We start from the raw sequence: 20909 nt of genomic DNA on the forward strand, positions 1-20909 counted from the left end.
AAAACTCTTTAAGTGAATGATTTTATTTTAGAAGATATTTTAAAATTTTACTATTATGTTGTGAAGTATGAAACAAATATAAAATGAGTTAGAAATTATAGCTTTTTTTTCTTCCCCCAGCTTTCTGCTAAGCGAGAGACTAGTGGGGAAAAATCCAGACAATTAAGAGATGCCCAGCAGGATGCGAGAGATAAAATGGAGGTAAGATTATAAACAAGGCTTAGGTTAGCTTATATTTTTCGACCACAGTAAACCCCCTTTTGTACCAGAATTATGGAATGGTTTAAAAAAAAACAAAAACAAAAAGTTAAAGGGGTACGTGGGTGGCTCAGTTGGTTAAGCATCTAACTTCAGCTCAGGTCATGATCTCATGGCTCATGAGTTTGAGCTCCACATCAAGTTCTGTGCTGACAGCCTGGAGCCTGCTTCAGATTCTGTCTCTCCCTCTCTCTCTGCCCCTCCCCCGCTCAAGTTCTGTCTCTCTAAACATTAAACAAAATTAACAGAATTATGAAATGGTAACTTGAAGTGAATGTCATTGAGATTGAGTATTGGAAAGACAGAATAGTACTGAAAGTGTAATTGAAAGAAAAAAGGGATAGAACTAATGGTGTCCAAACTCTGCTGTTGTACTTTCAATTGTCTGACTCATTTCTATTTGATACTTTTTGATTAGGATATTGAACGTCAAGTTAGAGAGCTGAAAACAAAAATTTCAGCTATGAAAGAAGAAAAGGAGCAGCTCAGCGCTGAAAGACAAGAACAAATTAAGCAGAGGACTAAGTTGGAGCTTAAAGCCAAGGACTTACAAGATGAATTGGCTGGCAATAGTGAACAAAGGGTGAGTTAAAATACTAAAAATGAAAGACATAAACATTCAGTTGTATAGGAATTACAGAAGACCATTCTTTCTGTGACAAGGATGTATGCTTGAATTTTTGTAAAAGATCTGGCACATTAAAATAATTTCTACTCAAGTGGCAACTCTGTACTGTCTCCTTGTTTCTTTCATTTAAAAATTAGCTTTGTGGGGGGCGCCTGGGTGGCTCAGTCGGTTAAGCATCCGACTTCGGCTCAGGTCACGATCTCACGGTCCGTGGGTTCGAGCCCTGCGTCGGGCTCTGGGCTGATGGCTCAGAGCCTGGAGCCTGCTTCCGATTCTGTGTCTCCCTCTCTCTCTGACCCTCCCCCGTTCATGCTCTGTCTCTCTCTGTCTCAAAAATAAATAAACTTAAAAAAAAATAATAAAAAAAAAATTAGCTTTGTGGGAGGCCAGTCTGGCTCAGTTGGTGGAGCCTGCAACTCTTGATCTCAGGGTTATGAGTTCTAGCCCCATGTTGGGTATGGAGATTACTTAATAAAATCTTTAAATAAATAGGCAAATAAATATTAGTTTTGTGTTGAAGGATCAGTTTTCTCATGATTTCTTTTCACGAGAAAATATTTTATGCTAGACTTAAGCACAAAATCTTTAAAAATTTAAGATTGCACTTTTACTGGGGTGCCTAGGTGGCTCAGTTGGTTAAGCATCTGACTTGGGCTCAGGTCATGATCTCACGGTTTGTGAGTTCGCGCCCATGTTGGGCTCTGTGCTGACAGCTCAGAGCCTGGAACCTGCTTTGGATTCTGTGTCTCCCTCTCTCTCTGCCCCTCCTCCACTTGCTCGCTCGCGCTCTCTCTCTCTCTCAAAAATAAACCTTAACAATTTTTTTAATTAAAAAAAGATTACATTTGTACTTCTCCTTTATTTACAGAAACGCTTATTAAAAGAGAGGCAGAAGCTGCTTGAAAAAATAGAAGAAAAGCAGAAAGAACTGGCAGAAACAGAACCTAAATTCAACAGTGTGAAAGAAAAAGAAGAGCGAGGAATTGCTCGGTATGGGATTTCTTTCACCAACATTTCTAACTTTCTACATAGTTCCTCTATAAAACCTAAATAGTTATGAGTTAAGACAGTGAGGGCAAAAGTTAAATTCCATTTCAAAGTAATAGGCTATATTAAAAAACTATTGTGGGCCAAGCGTTATTGTATACATATTGCATACATTTGTTTTCTATTCAGAAACTTTAGGAACTTTAGGAGATCGCTGTAGGTTTGACAAACTTGAGGCTCTGAGAAGTTAACTCACCTGAGACAACATAGTGAGATATTGTTGGGCTTTTTAAAACATGAATGATGTTTGGTTTTGTTTTTGTTTTTCTACCCACTCAACATCTTATTCTATGTTTCATCCTATTTCCTTTTTTCACTGTTGTTTTAGTAGCTAGACATTTTCATATCTAGCTGTAGGTTGGACATGCCAGCTTTTGCTCATTTCATGGTTTAGGGCATTAGTATGTTTTTGTGCCACCTATATTTTGTTGAATTATTTATTTCTTTTGCCCATTTTTTTCTGATCCCCACACCCCCCTGCCGTTTGGTAGGATTGTATGTAATCTAGACATTTGTATTCTACTTGTTTTAAATGTTTTCTTTGTCTTTCTCTTGCCTTTTAACCTTTTTTTTCCCTTGCCTCTTAACCTTGGATAGTGTCTTATTGTAAGGAGTTGGAAGTGTTTATATAGTTACATATAGTTGGAGCATTTTTTAAAATTCCTGAGATAGGCTATTAGAACTGTCTCTAGATTTAGTGACTAACTCAGACCTGGAGTAAATACATTGCCTGAAATCCTTAGGATATGGGCTATTTCACCTTTAACTGTGACTTTTCAAAATAAAATGTGTATTATATAGTACTAGTTCGAGGAGCTCTATTAGATACCAGTTCCTTTTTATATTTTTTTTATAGAATTTAAAAAAATGGTTATTGTCTCCATGTATTCTTGACATATCGATTGCAGTTAAACTTGCTTATTTCCTATTTTTCTTTTTAATCATTCTTTTCTTCTGTCTTGTATAGATTGGCCCAAGCTACCCAGGAAAGAACAGATCTTTATGCAAAGCAAGGTCGAGGAAGCCAGTTTACATCAAAAGAAGAAAGGGATAAATGGATTAAAAAGGAACTCAAGTCATTAGATCAGGCTATTAATGACAAGAAAAGACAGATTGCTGCTATCCATAAGGATCTGGAAGACACTGAGGCAAATAAAGAGAAAAACCTGGAGCAATACAATGTAAGAACTTTTATACTGCTTTGTGACAATCTTTCAGAAGACCTAAACGTGTACAAGTTTCATCTAGTTAAGTTTTATTTTCAAACAGTTTACATTGCTATTCTTAATATACAAGACACAGGTACTTACTTAGAAAAGACCAGCACAGGGGCGCCTGGGTGGCTCAGTTGGTTGAGCATCTGACTTTGGCTCAGGACATAATCTCTCAGCTCCTGAGTTCAAGCCCCACATGCAGCTCTGTGCTGACAGCTCAGAGCCTGGAATCTGCCCCGATAGTGTGTCCCTGTCTCTCTGCCCTCCCCCTCTCGCATTCTGTCTCTATCTCAAAAATAAACATTAAAAAAAAAGAGACCAGCACTTTTTAACATTTATACATATAACAATATTTATACATATAAATTAATATTTATATGGTAATTTTCCTTTTCAAGGAAGTTTTTTTTTCCATATCCGTGAGTATTCATGTAGATTGAGTGTATTTTAAAATATATTTTTATGAATTGGTAGAATGTACCTGAACTACCATTAATTTTAACATGGTAAGTCTAAAATGCAACTTCAGAATAACTTATTTAAATTTTTTTTCCATTTTTATATTCTTTCACAGTTCTCTTTCAATTTAAAAATTACTACAGAATATATTTTTTGTTAAAGCAATGGTGATTTTACAACATTTTCTAAATGAATTAAACATTATTTACATATTTACTTAGTATTTCCTTAAAAATTGAAGATAAAACCATTTCTAGAGTAAAAAAGATCTGACATTCAAAATGAGAAAGGGGGAAAATGCTTAGGTAAGTGTTATGTGTGGCTATATATAGATAACTTGAGGGTGATAGAAGTGATGAGAAGGGAGTGTTTAGGACAAGTAAGTGTAGGGTGAGGTAGGTATATATGTACATACACAGAAGAACCCTCTTACCCATGAGATCTGCACCCAGTTGGTTTTTGATTTTTCAGAAAAGCCATAAATCCGTAAAATTTTAATACATATGTATATTTATATTTTATGAGTAATACACATATTTATGCACATGTAAACATACATATATTTATATATATCTTAAGTATTTTGTTTAAACAGGCAAATGTATGCTCATGTACTAATCTTTTTTTTTTCCAATCTTTCTTTTTTTAAGACTACTTTCTTAGAGCATTTTTGGGTTCACAGCAAAACTGAGAGGAAGGTACAGAGATTTACCATGTACCTTCTGCCCCACACATGAGTAGCTTCTCCCATTATCAACACGCCCCACCAGAGTACGTACCAGTCTTTTGATGTAGAGTCCACAATGTTTGAGTATGAGTAGTGATTGGAGTTGCCAGGGACTTTTTTGTTATGCGCCACACATGTAAATATAGTTCTCCTTAAAGTTGGATGAGAACAGAATTCAGGGTTAAGTCTAGGATCATACATTACGTTTAGATGTCATGTTTCTGTTCTCTTTTTTAATGTGGATCAGTTCCCTAGTCTTATTTCTGCTATATTTCTGCTATGTATTCTACTATATTACACATTAATACATGCATTTATGTGTTATATAGTTATTTACCCTGGTCTTTTAGAGTTAATTTCCCCATTTAATTCAGTTTTTAGGGAGTCATCTTTAAGTATATCCAAAACTGAATCAGGTTTTTAAAGAAACAGCTCTTTCCTTTGTCTTCATATTCTCAGTTTAATATTTAATGTAATCACAGCATAAACAACAAAATGAAAACATAGTGGGAGCAAACACAACTGGTTCTGTAATCATAAATTACTGGTAGTGGGCCCCTGGAGGCTCAATAGGTTGAGCGTCCGACTCTTGATTTCAGCTCATGATCTCTGGATTCATGGATTTGTGAGATTGAGCCCCACTTCGGGCTCTGTGCTGAGAGTACAGAGCCTGCCTGGGATTCTCTCTCTTTCTCTCTGTCTCTGCCCCTCCCCTGCTTACATGCACAGTATCTCAAAATAAATAAACAAACTTCAAATAACTGGTAGAAAAGTGATCAGGGGTAATAGAAAATATCTCCTAGGCTCAAAATTCCAGTGTCAGGATACTTTATGGAGGGAATGGAAAGCACAAGTTGATCCCAGTAGTTAGTTATTTGGAAATTGATTAGTATAGTTTTTAGCTGTGATAGCTACATGTCCTTTCTTGGAATGAAGAAAATGTATTATTCTTGAGTTCATGGAAACAACCTCAACAAATGCCTTTTTGAAACAGCCTGGTGATGAGCGAAGATTTTTCAGTTTTTATTCATTCTTTCTCAAGCTTGAACTTCATTATTTTCCAGTATTTCAGCCACTCCTTCCACTGATGAAGTCTGACCTTTATACTGGATAGAGATAATATTATAGTGCTGATTGCATTATGTAGAATAACTTTTTGCTTCTTAGTATAATCCTAACTCTTGTGTTCTATTGTATATGTGTAGAGGGAGTAGTGTGAAAAGTATTGACTGCAGTATTTTGAGAATTTGTGAATGTATTTTTTCTTCTGAAATTCCGCGGTGTATACTATGCAAGTAGAAAGGTTTAGATCATTAGTGAGCAAGTTAATTTTATTTTAGCAGTATTTTATAGAGTAATTCATTCTGTGGTTTATGTTTTCTCTTGATGTGCACTTGTCTAAACACATTTCTAAAAAAATAGAGTTGGATTTTTTAACAACTTCATTAAGGTACAGTTGGCATACAATAAATTGCATGTGTTTAAAATGTACCACTTGATAAGTTTTGATATGTGTTTACATCTATGAAATCATCACGACAATTAAGATAACAAGCCTGTTCATCACCCCAAAATGTCTCCCATTCCTCTCTTCTGTGTTATCCCCTAGCAACAATAACTGATCTTGCTGTCGCTGTGGATTAGTTTGCATGAAATTGGTTTTTAAATTTGAATTATTTTTATTTCCATAGAAACTGGATCAGGATCTTAATGAAGTCAAAGCTCGAGTAGAAGAACTGGACAGAAAATACTATGAAGTAAAAAATAAGAAAGATGAATTACAAAGTGAAAGAAAGTTAGTATAGACTAAAATATGCCTTAATTTTTTTGAGTAATGCAAGTTACTGGGTGTTAAATGGTCGTTAAGTCATAAATGAACTAGCAGCCCTTGGCTGGTTCAGTCGGTGGAGCATGTGACTCAATCTCGGGGTTGTGAGTTCAAGCCCCATGTTGGGTATAGAGATTACTTAAAATCTAAAAAAAAGTTATAAATGAACTATTCAAGTTTGATTTTTTTTTCAGTATTTTATCCTCAATTATATACTGTTGGTGCCTATTCTTAATGCTTTTATAATTAAAGACAGTCTAATTTTTATTGATCAGTTATTTGTGGAGAGAGGAGAATGCAGAACAGCAAGCGCTTGCTGCTAAAAGAGAAGATCTTGAAAAGAAACAGCAACTTCTTAGAGCAGCAACAGGAAAGGTGGGCAGGTTCTTTTCATTACTTCACTTTACAATGAGCCAGTTATTACACAAGAATATTAGTTTTCAAGCTGTAAGTCATTGGTTCCAGGTAGTAAATAAGAGTGCAAATCACTTGTCCTATAAATTTGAAATGATGGGTCTTGTTTAAGCAGCCTTACTACCACCCATACTATTAATTCTAGCACTTTTGATGTTTAGATGAAGAGCCTATTTTTAATATTAGTATCATAGACTAGAACCCATAATATAAAAGTATTTCATGTAGTTGGCATTTTTCAAGGGGGTGAGGTATTGTTGGGGAGGGTGTTCAGTTTAATCTCTGGAATATTTTTTAACGTGTAGAGTAATGGGTTTATTTCTTACCAGAGGGGTGCCGTTGGCAGTATTATTTAAAAAATTTTTACCTCTGACAATTTAACAGGCTATTTTAAATGGAATAGACAGCATAAACAAAGTACTGGACCACTTTCGTAGGAAAGGAATAAACCAGCATGTTCAAAATGGCTATCACGGCATTGTGATGAATAACTTCGAATGTGAGCCTGCTTTCTACACATGCGTGGAAGTCACTGCGGGCAACAGGTGAGGTTTTTGTTTGGTATTTTGAATTTTTAAAGGAAAGAAGGAATAAGAATAAAAAGCTTTTTGGAGTTTTAGTACAATATATCTCCCATTGCCTTTTATCCTAGTTGCTTATTTAACTTTCTGGTTAAAGATGTAGGCGTTAAGTGTTCCTAATTGTAGTTCTCTCCCTACCCCCATTGGAATTTTCTAAGTAGTTTCCCTCCCACCCTACCCCAGTTCAAATTGGGTTGCATAGAAAAAAACTGAGTTGTTTGCTTAAATGTTTATAGCACTTTAAAGTCTAGCAATACAAATGTGTTTTGTTTTGTTTACCTGTAAGGTTATTTTATCACATTGTTGATTCGGATGAAGTCAGCACGAAGATTTTGATGGAGTTCAATAAAATGAATCTTCCTGGAGAGGTCACTTTTCTGCCTCTTAACAAGTTAGATGTCAGGGATACTGCCTATCCTGAGACCAATGTGAGTTGGTGTGTGTGAAGGTCTACCTTTCAATAAGTCATTTTTTCTCATGGTTAGTCCATGCTAGTGCACGGGCACAGTGCATTAGGATTCACTGATCTGTGAGATAAGCATGGTTTCTTCCATATAGCATAGGGATGGGAAGGGAGACAGGTCACAGCCAAGACATGAAACAAATCATTGCAAATGTGTAAAATGTTAAAATACATAAGCACAGGATACTGTGAGAGAGTATCCCAGGTTACAAAATTAAGAAGAAACTCCTGAGGACCTATTGTTTGAAGTGAATATATTCTAAGTTTTCTGAATATGCTTTTTAAATGACTTATAAATAAAATAAAAATGTCTACCAAGATGATAGGACCTGAAAGCATAATGTTGCTTTTGTTACTTGCTAGTATACATTTACAAATAGATTAAAAATATTCCTCAGATAGAATTCTTAAAAAAAAATGTAATTCCTTTGAGGTTATTTGGTTTCAGAATGTTGATGTATTCGCAACGGTTCTATCCTAAGGTTAAAGCTGAAAGTCTATGAGAATGATAACAACTTAGGTGGAACAGTGAGAATCTTATAAGCTACTTAAAGGGTCCAGCTTTTTCTTCTTCTTTTTTCTTCTCTTAAAGGGTCCACACTACTAAGTGTCTGCGGTGTTTTATTTCTTGTTTTCCATGGTAGCTATATTGGTGTTCTCTTTATAATTATTGATTTAAGCTTAACATATTTGTTGCATTGTTCTGTGTATAGGATATATTTCCTAATGTGAAAATTATAAGTCTTTTTCTAACAGTTTAGAAGAGTGTAAAAGAAAATTTTGTTTTCTGAATATCTAAGACATATATATAATGAAAACATTTTGAGGAAATACTATTAGTTTACATTTATTTGGCCTTTCTATGTGACAGATGCTGTCCTGTGTGTTTTACATATTATTAGTTTGTCTGGTCTTAACAACTTAAGAAGGTACTATTATCACAGTTTTGTAGGTGAAATAACTATTAAATGGAGAAGTTAAGCAGCTTGTCCAAAGTATACATCTAGTGAGTGTCAGAACTAGGATTTGAACTTGTGCCACTGACTGTGGAACCACTAAATTCTTTGTCACTATGCCCTGATCTTGAAAATCTGTACATGAATGCAGTTTCCCAGATATTTCAGTAGAATGATTTTTCTAACTTCTTCAGAGTGAAAATAGTTTTGAAATAGGCATTTATGTTTCTTTGTATTTCATAAAGATGTAATTCATAATTCTGTTAGCATGTTTTAATTAACTGTGTTGTGATCTTTTTGCTGACCAAAATATTCATTTTTAGGATGCTATTCCTATGATAAGTAAACTGAGGTACAATCCCAGATTTGACAAAGCTTTCAAACACGTGTTTGGGAAAACACTTATTTGTCGTAGCATGGAAGTTTCAACCCAGCTAGCACGTGCTTTCACTATGGACTGCATTACCCTGGAAGGTTTGTAATAGTAATTCTTGGCTTTGAACAAATAAATTCAGTTTTAGTTTTAAGTATTTCAAAATTCATGTGCCTTTGTCATTTTTAAATAGTTGGTTTAAGTCAGAGTCCAAACAGGTTCCACAATTTTATTTAGTTGATGTCTGTCTTAAGTATAATCATTTGGTCTATAGTAGGGGTTCTTAACCTTTTTTGCACTGTGGACTTCTTTGGCTCTTGAGTAAAGTCTGTGAACCCTTTCTCAAAATGTTTTTAAGTGCGTAAAATACTTTGGATCACTAAAGAAACTGTATTGGCATGGTAATCACAGTATTTTTTCAAATATGACATAGTAATTCTTGAAGGTATTCAAAAACAAGATTTAGCAGTGAGTGAATCTAATATAATTTTGAAGTACTGATACATGTAAACAATATTTTGAGATTTCCAGCAAGTATAATCTTATAGCTGTTATATAGAAAATAGCTGTTATTTCTCCTGGTAACAAAGTTACAAGTACTGATACTAGCACTATAGTTCTTGTTACAGAGGGAATTGGTAAATTTCATTTTGAAGTTAGTATAAAAATAAAGAAGTAAATTTTTTTTCCTACCAAGTCATGGATTTCCTGAATTTTATCCATGAAGTCTAGGGTCTAGGTTACGAACCTCTGGTGTATAAGTTTACCTGCCTTCATTTTTTAATTTTTTTCCTTCTCTTTATAATTTATATGTTAATGAAAGAAAGTAACCTCCCCCCCCGCTTTATCTCTATAGACGATTTTTTTCGTTTTGAACTACCTCTGAGAATAAGTTTTAAAATAAATACAGTTATGATACTTTATTTCTAAAGTTAAGTATGTGTATCTTCTAAGAGTAAGGATATTCTCCTTAATGACCACAGGTATCGTAACTTACACCTAAGAAATTTAACATTAACCCAATAATATCATCTAAAAAGTATCTACAGTAAAATTTTCCCCAGTTGTCCCAAAATATTTTTCTGTCCAGGATCTAATCAAGGATGCATGGACTGTCTTCTGTTTGGATTCTTTCAATATAGGACAGCTCCTCCTGTTCTCTCATAGCCTCAGGAAATTGACTTTTTCATAGAATCTTCCATTTTCTGGATTTGTCTTATTGCTTCCTCATCATTAGATTCAATTTAAACATTCAAGGTGTATACTTCTTGCATCACACAATGTCCCACTGTTAATCATGCTAAGTTTGACCAGTAGCAATCTCTTGAGTTATAAAGGTACCATTTCTTCTTCATAATTAGTAAGTGATATATGGGACTATCCTTTAAGAAAACATGAATATCAGATTCCTTGACAACTTTTTTTCCAATGGTTTAGCTTCCTTTGCTAGCCCTTGCCTGACTCAGTTAATACACCGGGGGATTCCAAATGGGGATTCTTAAATTCCGTCAAGGTTTCTGTATTTACTAACTGTCACTCTTCTGTAAAGAAGAACCCCTTCCCTTTTTTTTTTTTATTTTTTAAGTAGCACTGTGATTCGTGACTTTTTTTTTTTATTGTGTTACTGCATTGCCATTATTGTTTGATGTTCAAATTTTCCCAAATATGGCCAGTGGGAATTCCAAGCTCCCAAGTCCTGTGTCCTGTTGACATGTCCCCATTAGTTTTTATTAGCACTTCTTTCCTTTCTGGCAGATGTTCAGACTCATCTAAAAGGCACACTTTTTTTTTTTTAATGTTTATTTTTGAGAGAGAGAGAAAAACAGAGCATGAGTGGGGGAAGGGCAGAGAGAGAAGGAGACACAGAATTAGAAGCAGGCCCAAGGCTCTGAGCTGTCAGCCCAGAACCGGAGACAGGGCCTACATCCTTGAACTGCCTATAGATAATGACCTGAGCTGAAGTCAGATGCTTAACCAACTGAGCCACCCAGGTGCCCCTAGAAGGCACATTTTTTAAACAAAGATTTTAACAGTTGGAAAGGAAAAGTTTTTCAGGCTGACTTAAATCCCTTCTAATTTTCATTAAATAAACAAAGCTTTAGAATAGTTGTTTGATTATAAATCAATTTATCATTGAATAAAGAAGTTGTTATACAGAATATCTAGCTTTCTTATGCTTTGTTTGTAGGTGACCAAGTTAGTCATCGGGGTGCTCTCACTGGAGGTTATTACGACACAAGGAAATCTAGACTTGAATTGCAGAAAGATGTTAGAAAAGCAGAAGAAGAACTAGGTGAGCTTGAAGCAAAGCTCAATGAAAACCTTCGCAGAAATATTGAAAATATCTTTTTGTCCTGTGTTGCTATGGAGAACTGTGTTTGGGTTAGAATATATAATCTTTTGCATGTTAGGTGTGTTTTCTTACATACATACAGTGAGAAAAAGATTCTTCATATTTGACTTTTCTTTAAGCATAGAAGCTTGTTTGTCAAAACTTACTAACTCCTGAAGACGGGGAAAAAACTATTTTAACATTGATTCTTTGATTAGCTATTAAATAGGTAATAGCAGTGAGTCTGTTTATGAGAGCAAAGAACCTGAGGTACACTAAAATTTAAGGGGACAGAGGAAACTGAAGAAGATCAATCAGAATTGTAGAAGGAAAACCAGGTTATTGCTTCAAGGAAGAAGGGTTGGGGGCATCAGTAATACCATTATACTGCAAAGAAGTTAAATATAGGGGTTGAAAATGTGCATTCGATTTTACTACTTCAGAGTCATTTGATACAGATTTAGTATTAGTGGAGGAAATGGCTGTCAAAGTCCAAATCTTAGTAAACAGTATTCTCCGTTCTTTTAAATAAAGCTGGTGTTCCATAACGAGTGGGTAGTTTAGCTCACAGCAGGAGCGTTGTACTTGTGCATTTTCTTAAGATAACCATGCTACTTTGGTGTAAGGCAAAAGTGCTCAATATGTACTTCACATTATGTCACACAATTTAAAAAATATAGGTACTTGATGGGTGTCTGGCTTGCTCAGTCAGTAAAACATCCAACTCTTCATCTCTGGGTCATGAGTTCAAGACCCACATTGAGTGCAGAGATTACTTAAAAATATATATATATAGGTATTCCAGCATCAAGAACAATCATTTTTACTGAGTGAGTGAATCATTGGGATATTCTTCAATGAAACTGGCAGTTTTTTTAAGTGATTTTATAGCTTCTGTGTCATCAGTGCAAGCAGCAGCACAGAGAAAAAGGTAAATAAACATGTTAGTCTGGACTCTGCAAGGGTCTGTAGAGCATCTTTAGAACTGCCCAAATTTGGTAAGATGTTGGCAGAAAGAAAACATGGGGAAACACTAAGAAAGGAGGATATTGACAGCATACATCCACTACCTTCTGTATTTAATAATCCAGTGAGGTGGTATTATTTGTCTACATTGGGCAAGGCCTCCTCTTCATACATAACTACCTTATGTGGTGATTTAAACATAATAGATGACACAGTAAATATTTTTTGAATGAAAGATGTAAAAGATAATATTTAGATTCTCCTCGGATTTCCCAAGAATTTATATATTTATTGTATATATGTAACACATATAATATATATATATGAAATATATATAAAATACATATATGTAATATATAAAATTTATAAGCATTATGTAAGTAAAATTATATATAAATTTGTATATATTTATATATATATATTTTATATGTAACTTTAAGGAAAACCTAAGTTATTTTGAGAGAGAAATGGTGGGGTGAAATGTTTTAAGCTTCTTTATGATTAAACACGTTTGGTGTAGTATTTAATTCAGCATTGTTATGGTCCGTAAATCTGAGGAAATAACTTTTATTTGGAGGTAAAGAAAAGGAAGGGGATACACAGTGTTTTTAAGAAATGTTTTTAGAGCGCATTTTCCTTAGCCTTGTATATGGATTAATAATGAAATTGATCAGTTGATGAACCAAATGCAGCAGATAGAGACCCAGCAAAGGAAATTTAAAGCATCTCGAGATAGCATATTATCAGAAATGAAGATGCTCAAAGAGAAGAGGCAGCAGTCAGAGAAAACCTTTATGCCAAAGGTTCGTAAGTATGTCCCATTCACTACAGATTTAATTATTTAGAATTGGGGTGGACCACGTGTTATATTGGTTGTCCCGTCAGTAATCATTTTTGTCTATTAAGCACTGCTTATGAAGTTGAATATGTGGTTGCATTTTATCCAGATTATATTAAAACATGGTAGAAACTAAACTATTACTGTTGAATTACAAGTGATAATATGTATGTCTCAGAAACTTGTAGCAGTTTTGACAAAAACTGCTCAGATGATCAATAGTACTAAACAGTTTTTTAAAAAATTTTTCCAGCTATACCACCCTAACACATTCTAGCAATCTTTTCTTTTTGTTCTTATTAATATTCAAGAAGATTTTTATACAATTTGGTCATGGAATATGATTTATTCCACATACCCTGATAGTATTGTATCATAAATATTTTTCTTACTGCTATTTAGTTCTATTCAAATTTAATGGATACCTAATAGTTACTTGAGTTGATATGATTTAGTTCACTTTAACATCAAATATAGATTGTTCTCAGTTTTTCACTATTGTAAGTAATACGGACTAATACCATTATTAATAAATGTATGATCTGTCACATAGCAACGTAGCTTACAAAGTTTGGAGGCAAGTTTGCATGCTATGGAGTCCACCAGAGAATCATTGAAAGCAGAACTAGGAACGGACTTGCTTTCTCAACTTAGTCTGGAAGATCAGAAGAGAGTAGACGCACTCAATGATGAAATTCGTCAACTTCAGCAGGCAAGTACAACTGACGAAATTTTAATTAATAATTGGCTATTGTGAAAAGTTTCTTGCTACTAAGGGATTGTAAAAAAAGGAACCTTGAGAAAATAGGTATGTGAGACTTGGACTTCTAATATCCATAAGAGTAAATAGGTTTTTCTGAAGCATTCTGGATATGTTAGGATTATGCAAGAAATCTTCATTTTCTTCCATCTTATTTAATGTACATTTATTATTAGTAAGATTGACTTGTTAGTTTTGCTGTCTTTATTGATGTGACCACTTCTACACATGTAATAATATTGTTTTGATTAAACATTTTAATAGCATTTGATTTTTGAATATGGAGATGTAAGCACTAAGTCCAAAAAATGAAAAGTAGGTAAAGTATTTTTTGCAGATGTCTTATAAAAGAACCAAGCTGGGGTGCCTGGGTGGCTCAGTCAGTAGAGCATATAACTCTTGATCTTGGAGTTGTGAGTTCAAGCTCCATGTTAGGTATAAAGATAACTTAAAAATAAAATCTTTAAAAAGAAAAGAAAAAAGAACCAAGCACACAAACTTAGTATTCTCAATAGATAAGAAAGAAAAATGAAGAAAATATAGGGCTTTTTAGAAGGATGTAAAACTCGATTGCAGCTCATTTGAACACAAGTAATGGAGAGGACAGCAAATAGCATTCCTGTGTGAGAAATGTGAATTCCTATGTAGACAAATAATACTTTTTTTTTCTAGGAAAACAGACAGTTGCTGAATGAAAGAATTAAATTAGAAGGTATTATTACTCGAGTGGAGACATACCTGAATGAGAATTTGAGAAAACGCTTGGACCAAGTGGAACAGGTATGTTCTTTTTTGAGGGTTCTTTGATGACTGTAACCTTTTGAAAGTACTTACACACAAGTGGCTCTGATTGAGAGCATGTGCTTTGGGGACAGAAAGACCCCCCTACCCTGGGTTGGAGTTCTAGCACTGCCATCTAATGTATGATCTTGTGCAAGCAAGTACTTTAATATTACTAAGCCTCCGTTTCCTCTCGTGAAAAATAAGCATAACAGTAATGCCTATTGTGTATGATTATCCTGGCATATTCTAGGTGATCAGTAAATGTTAGTTATTAATGTTTTCTCAGTAGTAGTCCCATGCTGAGAAATTTTCTAATTATATTACTTTTTTCCCCCTTTTAATGGATACTGTAAATATTTGTAGTTATACAGAGTGTACTTTCTAGTTCTCTTGAATGTTTATTCAACATAACCGCTATCAGAAACTGTTGAAGTCATAACATTTTAAAACTAACAGAATTCATATTTTGTGGTTTAATGGTTTTAAGTTCCTTTTATGTTACAGGAACTTAATGAACTGAGAGAGACAGAAGGGGGTACTGTTCTCACTGCTACAACTTCAGAACTTGAAGCAATCAATAAAAGAGTAAAAGATACTATGGCACGATCAGAAGGTGAATTTTTATTTAGTAGAAAGATTTTTGGGGGGGTGCCTGGGTGGTTCAGCTGGTTAAGCATCCAGCTCTTGATTTCAGCTCAGGTCATGATCTCATGGTTCGTGAGTTTGAGCCCCTTGTCGGGCTCTGCACTGACAGCACATAGCCTGCTTCAGATTCTCTCTCTTCCTCTCTCTCTCTGCCCCTTCCTGCTTACATGCTCTTTCTCAAAATAAATAAACATTTTAAAAAATTAAATTTTTTTGTAGTTTGTTAAATTTAGATTATTTGATAAAATTGTTTACTACACAATGAAATACCCAAATAGGCAAAAGCATATACTAATATTTTTTCTGTTTTCCATCAGCATAAATAATTTATAGTGGATGGAATTTAGTGGGCTGGTTATAAATCATAATCTCTGTTTTGTTGGAAAATGTTTGTGACAATTTTATGAGAGACTGTAATTATTAATTTTATTGCCAGAAGTGTGAAATAGCCGAACTAGTTTCTTATCACCTAGTTTCTGAGAAGAAAATTATTTTTTTAGTTTTTTATAAACATAAACATTCAATAATGTGAAATAATATACTTGAGTGACTAATGTATACTCCTATTTTGTCCTGAATTAAGTGTTTCATAGATTTACACAGTAAAATTTAAACAAACATTATGAAAAACTAAAATCTACTTATTTTGATAAATTTGGCCATTAAAATCTTTGGTTAAATAACAATCTAGCTTTAAAATACGTATTATGGCCTAATTTGTTTTTTTCCCCCATTTCAGATTTGGACAATTCCATTGATAAAACAGAAGCTGGAATTAAGGAGCTTCAGAAGAGTATGGAACGCTGGAAAAATATGGAAAAAGAACACATGGATGCTATAAATCACGATACTAAGGAACTGGAAAAGATGACAAATAGACAAGGCATGCTGCTGAAGAAGAAAGAAGAGTGCATGAAGAAAATTCGTGAACTTGGGTCACTTCCCCAGGAAGCATTTGAAAAGTACCAGACGCTGAGCCTCAAACAGGTAAATCTTCTTGGTTTTAAATGTGAAGTCTTGTTGCAGATTTCTCTGCATGTGAATTTATTTATACATTTTTCCTCTTTATAGCTGTTTCGAAAACTTGAACAGTGCAACACAGAATTAAAGAAGTACAGCCATGTTAACAAAAAAGCTTTAGATCAGTTTGTAAATTTCTCTGAGCAAAAAGAAAAGTTAATAAAACGACAAGAAGAATTGGATAGGGGATACAAATCAATCATGGAACTGATGAATGTACTTGAACTTCGAAAATATGAAGCTATTCAGTTAACTTTCAAACAGGTATGTTTCTATTTTGTAATTAATATGTACACAAGACAAAAACTTCAGCTTTTAGTTTATTATTCGGTTTGCAAAGGTTTTAAAGGTTTTTTTTCCACTGATAGGTAGATCTAATACACATGAACAAATCCCCGCATACAGTTTTCTGACACAGTAACTAGAATATCCTGCACAGCTCTTAAAAGAATTTAGTTTGTTACTCTTGTTTTTAAGATTAAACAGTATTTATGATTGTTTTTAAATATTTGTCTTTGCTTTAAGAAATAATACGTGCAGTTCCACCTAAGCAGAATTTATATTTGAATTGACACATTCATTCCTTCATTTTAAGGTATCTAAGAACTTCAGTGAAGTATTCCAGAAGTTGGTACCTGGTGGCAAAGCTACTTTGGTGATGAAGAAAGGAGACGTGGAGGGCAGTCAGTCTCAGGATGAAGGAGAAGGAAGCGGTGAAAGCGAGAGAGGTTCTGGGTCACAAAGCAGTGTCCCATCAGTCGACCAGTTCACTGGAGTTGGAATTAGGGTAACAAACCTTTATATCCAGTTTCCCTCAGTACTACCATAGTGGGATTTGTAGAACGTTTTATAGATTAAATTGGTGCATTGTTGTATGTGACCTAATTTTAGGAGGTGATTATGATTTTACCCCTTTTGGTTACTAATTAAATGGTTTTTTTTAGGTATCATTTACAGGAAAACAAGGCGAAATGAGAGAAATGCAACAGCTTTCCGGTGGACAGAAATCCTTGGTAGCTCTTGCTCTGATTTTTGCCATTCAGAAATGTGACCCAGCTCCTTTTTACCTGTTTGATGAGATTGACCAGGCTCTGGATGCCCAGCACAGAAAGGCTGTGTCAGGTAATTTTGGGTTATACTGGACGAGAACTTAACAATGATAGCTTGTCTCTTTTGATTGTGACTTCTTGTTGCCTAACATACTTGGGACTAGACAGGGTATATATTCAGTAAATAAAATTTCTTTTAAAAGTTTTTAAAAATTTAGTTTTAGACTACTTTACAAAGCTTAGTTTTGTGAAAAGCCAACGTGTTTCTTGGAGTCTGTTGAAAATCCTAACTTCAGTTAAACTTTACACAGAAGTCTCTTATATTAAAACTTGCTTTTCTTAATGTTTGAATAGCCCCTGGCATAAAGCGTTGATTCTGTATTTTAAAAACCTAAATTTAATCTTTAGTAAACTCAAAACCTCTTTGGAGAAGTGGGCAGCAGGGGAAGGTTGTTCTTTTGTTGTTGTTGTTGTTATTGTTGTTCATCTTAGAGACAGTGCATGAGCAGGGGAGGGGCAGAGAGAGTGAGACAGAATCCAAAGCAGGCTCCAGGCTCCGAGCTGTCATCACAGAGCCTGTCTCCGGGCTTAAACTCACAAGCCACGAGATCACGACCTGAGCCAAAGTCAGATACCCAATGGACTGAGCCACGCAGGTGCCCTGGTTGTTCTTTTTTTGTGAGAAAGCTTGTTTTGCTCTGATGTTTTTAATACTGTGTTGGTAAGTAGCTGCTACTTCATATTCTGTAAGTTCGTGGACTAAAGATTTACCCCTAATTTAAAAGATTAAGTTGGTAATGTTTGCAGATGTATGCATGAAAAATAAAATCACAGGCTGTTTTGGATTTTAGGTAAAGAGTAAAGATAGTTGTTTTTTAAATGTTCAGATCTGCTTAAGGCCACCTGGATGGCTTAGTGGATTGAGCATCCAACTCTTGATTTTGGTTCAGGTCATGATCCAAGCATCAAGATCAACGCTGAGCATAGAGCCTGTTTGGGATTCTCTCCCTCTCTCTCCCTCTGCCCCCCTTCCCCCCTTACGCATGTGCTCCTACCCTTTCCCTCCCTCCCTCCCTCCCTCCCTCTCTCTCTTTTGTAAAATAAAATCAAATAATATTTAAATGTTCAGATCTACTGAGAAAAGGGTTTTATTAAGTTATTTCTTTTTTACAGATATGATTATGGAACTTGCTGTACATGCACAATTTATTACAACTACTTTTAGGCCTGAACTGCTTGAGTCAGCTGACAAATTCTATGGTGTAAAGTTTAGAAATAAGGTAAAATTTTTACATGAAATTTAAGTTCATATTTGTCAAATTCTTGTTTTATGTTACTTAAATCATGAAAGAAAACCTAGAAGGTTGTTGCTTCTCTTACAATGAGTTTGTAAAGAAAAAGCTTTTCCTTCAAATGCCTACGAAGTTTAGCAATTAGTTTTATAGCATTCATTGCATTGATTTTATTTTCATTGGCATTAAGAGACAATATCTTCCTGTCTTGTCTATTTAGTGCACAGCTTTTTACAGTTAGATACACTCCTTTATATTTTGCCCATGTAGCTCTTCTTGATCTCTTCAGCCTCAAGATTCTTTGAAATAGCAAAATAGTAAAAACTGAAAAAATGTGGCTCAATAGTACTTAGTACTTACCTGGATCTTCAGAGTATTAAAATGAAGAATATTTTATAAACTAATGTACTGAACAAACACCATTATAAAAAGTCTTACCGTCAGTGTTTTAGAATCATTTGTCTAGATTTATAAAATTTATAGGTGATAGGCCATGTGTTTTAAATATTACTCTATACAGTGAGAACATTGATTTTGTCTTGATGATTTAACAGACTTTGTTTTTAACATTTATTCTTCAGGTTAGTCATATTGATGTGATCACAGCAGAGATGGCCAAAGACTTTGTAGAAGATGATACTACTCATGGTTAATTGGAAAATATTGCCTACTGGTTTGGAAGATGTGTATAGTAATATGATTCTGATTCCCAGGAACTGTACATTTAAACCTAAATATCTAGTCACTATTAATAGTTTTCAGATTTAGAGCATATACAGCCCTTTTATATTTCTGTCCTTGTATTTTATAAGATATTCTGTAATGTTACATTTCTACTTATAGTTTAAGAATTTTATTTCCCACGCAACGTTTTGTAAAGTGTCCTGCTCCCGTTTTAAATCTTTTGAAACATGCTAAATATTCTTTGCTAATTATTTTATCAATTATATTGCCTCTTTTTTTATAGCTTCAATTAAATTGGTTTTATGACTAATTTAGTATTTTATGTGGCTTTTTATTTATAGTTGTGTGACTAGAAACAAATTTTTCTTAAATATCTGCTTTTTATTTTGCCTAACAAAAGGTCTGCCTTCACCTAAAAGATTTTTTAAACACGGCTTCATATTCTGTTAAAATAAAATACATCGGCGATTCCCAATCCTGGCTGCATGCTTAAATCCATGGGAGAGCTTTAAACTGCTGGAGTAACACTGCTGACTGACATCTTTCCCTAGACCAGTTCAATCGAAATCTTTATGGAGTGGGGTTCTGGTCATTGTTGGTTCTAAAGTTCTCCCAGGTGATTATGACCTTTGGTGAGGATTAGAACAGTTGCTTTAACTCTTTGTAACAGTCCTTTAAAAATTATTTTAAATTAAGAGGAAAATGTATTTACTAGAATTTGGGAACATAGTTTTTTTTTGTTTGTTTTTTCAACATTTATTTATTTGTGGGACAGAGACAGAGCATGAACAGGGGAGGGGCAGAGAGAGAGGGAGACACAGAATTGGAAACAGGCTCCAGGCTCTGAGCCATCAGCCCAGAGCCTGACGCGGGGCTCGAACTCACGGACCGCGAGATTGTGACCTGGCTGAAGTCGGCTGCTTAACCGACTGCGCCACCCAAGCGCCCCAGGGGAACATAGTTTTAAGAGTAGCTAAGAACACTAAAGCCAAAACATTGAGCCATAAAATTTCCTTGTTTTACTGATTAAGTAAAAGTTTGGGAAACTTTATTTTTGAAACTTTTTTTTTCCCCCCTTCAGATGAGGTCTTTTTTTTTTTATTATGTTTTTTAAACTGCTTTGTTGAGCTAAGATTCATACATTATAAAGTCCACCTGTTAAAATTGTGTGATTGAATACTTCTTAGTATATTCACAAAATTGTGCACCCATCTCTACAGTCTAATTTTAGAACATTTTCATTACCCTAAAAAGAAACTGTACGTATTAGTACTCACTCTGTACCTCCCCCTCCCTGCATTCCCTGGCAACCATAAATCGAGTTTCTGTCTGATACTATGGATTTGCCTGTTTGGGGCATTTCATATAAATAGAATCCTATAGTGTGGGGCCTTTTTGTGACTGACTTGTTTTACTTAGCATGTGTTTTTGTTTTGTTTTTACAGGTTTATTTATTTTTGAGAGAGAGACTGTGAGACAGAAGGGGAAGAGAGAGAGGGAGACACAGAATCCAAAGCAGGCTCCAGGCTCTGAGCTGTCAGCACAGAGCCCAATGCGGGGCTTGAACTCACAAACGGCAAGATCATGACCTG

At 34.6% G+C, this 20909-nt stretch overlaps 1 protein-coding gene across 4 annotated transcripts in view; it reads left to right on the forward strand.

Annotated features, from left to right (window-relative positions):
• Positions 1–19627, forward strand: part of SMC3 (structural maintenance of chromosomes 3) — a 37016-nt gene extending 17389 nt beyond the window's left edge. For all 4 annotated transcript variants that reach the window (XM_027063035.2, XM_053206899.1, XM_053206898.1 and 1 more), the window contains 20 exons: positions 121–201; positions 677–841; positions 1755–1876; positions 2901–3114; positions 6025–6128; positions 6437–6536; positions 6960–7120; positions 7443–7584; positions 8899–9049; positions 11137–11289; positions 12898–13049; positions 13638–13796; positions 14517–14624; positions 15132–15240; positions 16012–16259; positions 16344–16556; positions 16888–17079; positions 17237–17414; positions 18515–18621; positions 19215–19627. In XM_027063035.2, coding sequence (XP_026918836.1) covers positions 121–201; positions 677–841; positions 1755–1876; positions 2901–3114; positions 6025–6128; positions 6437–6536; positions 6960–7120; positions 7443–7584; positions 8899–9049; positions 11137–11289; positions 12898–13049; positions 13638–13796; positions 14517–14624; positions 15132–15240; positions 16012–16259; positions 16344–16556; positions 16888–17079; positions 17237–17414; positions 18515–18621; positions 19215–19286 — 2931 coding nt within the window. In that variant the 3' untranslated portion in view covers positions 19287–19627. The remainder of the gene's footprint in view (positions 1–120; positions 202–676; positions 842–1754; positions 1877–2900; positions 3115–6024; positions 6129–6436; positions 6537–6959; positions 7121–7442; positions 7585–8898; positions 9050–11136; positions 11290–12897; positions 13050–13637; positions 13797–14516; positions 14625–15131; positions 15241–16011; positions 16260–16343; positions 16557–16887; positions 17080–17236; positions 17415–18514; positions 18622–19214) is intronic.
• Positions 19628–20909: the final 1282 nt, after the last annotated feature.

This window comes from Acinonyx jubatus, chromosome D2, assembly GCF_027475565.1.
Source record: "Acinonyx jubatus isolate Ajub_Pintada_27869175 chromosome D2, VMU_Ajub_asm_v1.0, whole genome shotgun sequence".
Classification (NCBI taxonomy): Eukaryota; Metazoa; Chordata; class Mammalia; order Carnivora; family Felidae; genus Acinonyx; species Acinonyx jubatus.